Here is a 1,740-nt window from a genome sequence, read left to right on the forward strand (position 1 = left end):
AGAGAGAGAGAGAGAGAGAGAGAGAGAGAGAGAGAGAGAGAGAGAGAGAGTTCAGTTAGAGTGACAAACATTTTCCAAGTTCCTGATTGCATTTCGTGACAGAAATACAAAATAATGCACGTTAAAAATGTACCAAAGAAAACAAAAGAAAAACAAAAATGTCCCCTTAAAAAAGCTGTCCATGGTGCYGAATTAATTCTCATAAAAAGCAATGACAAAACTTCATTTAAAATAATAGTAATGAAGCTGTGCTCAATAACTAACTTCCACAAAGACAGAAAAGAAGAAGTAAATAAGAAATATCAAAGTCAAAGGAAAAAGCCTAAGAAAAATGATATTGTTTCAGATATGTAAATACTTATAAAGAAGTCAACCACAGAACAAACATGATATGGGCACAATGRTTGACAAAGATCGTGGTGCTGAAAGTGACCAGAGGTGGTCTTGCTGAGCTTTCGGTGGATTAGTAGACCTTTTTTTCATTTCTGCTTTTCTAATAAATTAAATAGATAAGCATTTTTAGTTTAAGAAAAAATAGTGTAAAGAAAGAAAACGCTTAGAAGTCCAGCAAGTCTCAGAAACAAAAATACATAATTCTGCTTAAAAAAGTAAAAYAAAAACTGCCCTTTATCTTGTCCTCAGACTATGTAATTTTAAAGAAACAAAAAAGTCTCCAGTCACATAAATTTAAATTACTCAAAATTATATTCATGAATGGAAAATGACAAAAATTAAAATTGAAACAAGTTCTAACCTCTATAGGAGAGTCAGGCTGATCCAGGAGGTTCTTGTCACTCTGGATCCTCTGCATGGTTCCTGACATCTGCGGCTCTCCTCCATCTACAGCTGTTAACACCAGATTTATTTGCTCCTGTTGTTCTCTGTCTAAAGGTTTCTGTAGCACCATTTTTACGTTTTTATTCCCATCCGCCGTATTGTAAAGCTTTAAAGCAAAATTATCGGTTGGTTTGAGGCTGTAGCTTTTTAGATCATTAATTCCAACATCCTGATCCACAGCTCTCTCTAGCACAAATATAGCTCCAGTAACGGCGGACTCACTGATCTTAAATTCTTTTTTATTTTTTTCAAATACCGGTGCGTTGTCATTAATATCTGTGATCTGAACTGTAACACTGTAAAACTCCATCGGGTTTTCTAAAATGATCTGAAAATGTAAAGCACAGGGCGTCGTCTGTTTGCAGAGCGCCTCTCTGTCGATCCGTTCTTTAACCAGGAGGACTCCTCTGTCTCTGCTCAGCTCTATGTACTCCTCGCTGTCTGGTGAAAAAATCTGCGCTTTCCCTGCTTTTAAACGTTTGATCTGCAAACCTAAATCATGAGCTACGTTACCGACTAAAGATCCTCTGGACATTTCCTCCGGAATGCTGTAGCTGACCTGCCCGAGCACAAAGCCGAAGGAGAGGAGGGAAACGAAAAGCCTCACTTGCGTTTTCATTGTTCTGTCCCAGGACATATTTGAATGTTATCCTTACGTGTAAATCCAGTAAAATCGATGTAAAATCCAAAGCAAACTATTGATGAGAATCATGCACCTTCCATACAAGAGAAATTTCATCAAATCGCCGTGGCTCCGATGGACAAAAATAAAGGACGGATCTGAACACGTCCTGTTCTCCGTCGTGTTCTTTCTTCATGTGCTGATGACACAAAGGAGGTGCTGCTTTAAAAAGACTACTGATATTGGATATTATGGTCAACAGCGGCCCTAAGAGTTAAAAA

At 37.7% G+C, this 1,740-nt stretch overlaps 1 protein-coding gene across 1 annotated transcript in view; it reads right to left on the reverse strand.

Annotated features, from left to right (window-relative positions):
• The window catches only part of LOC106514103 (protocadherin beta-16), a 2,912-nt gene extending 1,194 nt beyond the window's left edge, over positions 1 to 1,718 (reverse strand). Inside the window, exon 1 of the mRNA XM_014003217.1 lies at positions 755 to 1,718. Within this exon, the coding sequence (XP_013858671.1) occupies positions 755 to 1,474 (720 nt within the window). The 5' untranslated portion in view covers positions 1,475 to 1,718. The remainder of the gene's footprint in view (positions 1 to 754) is intronic.
• Between the last annotated feature and the right edge of the window lie 22 nt (positions 1,719 to 1,740).

This window comes from Austrofundulus limnaeus, unplaced genomic scaffold (genome assembly GCF_001266775.1).
Source record: "Austrofundulus limnaeus strain Quisiro unplaced genomic scaffold, Austrofundulus_limnaeus-1.0 Scaffold1, whole genome shotgun sequence".
NCBI lineage: Eukaryota > Metazoa > Chordata > Actinopteri > Cyprinodontiformes > Rivulidae > Austrofundulus > Austrofundulus limnaeus.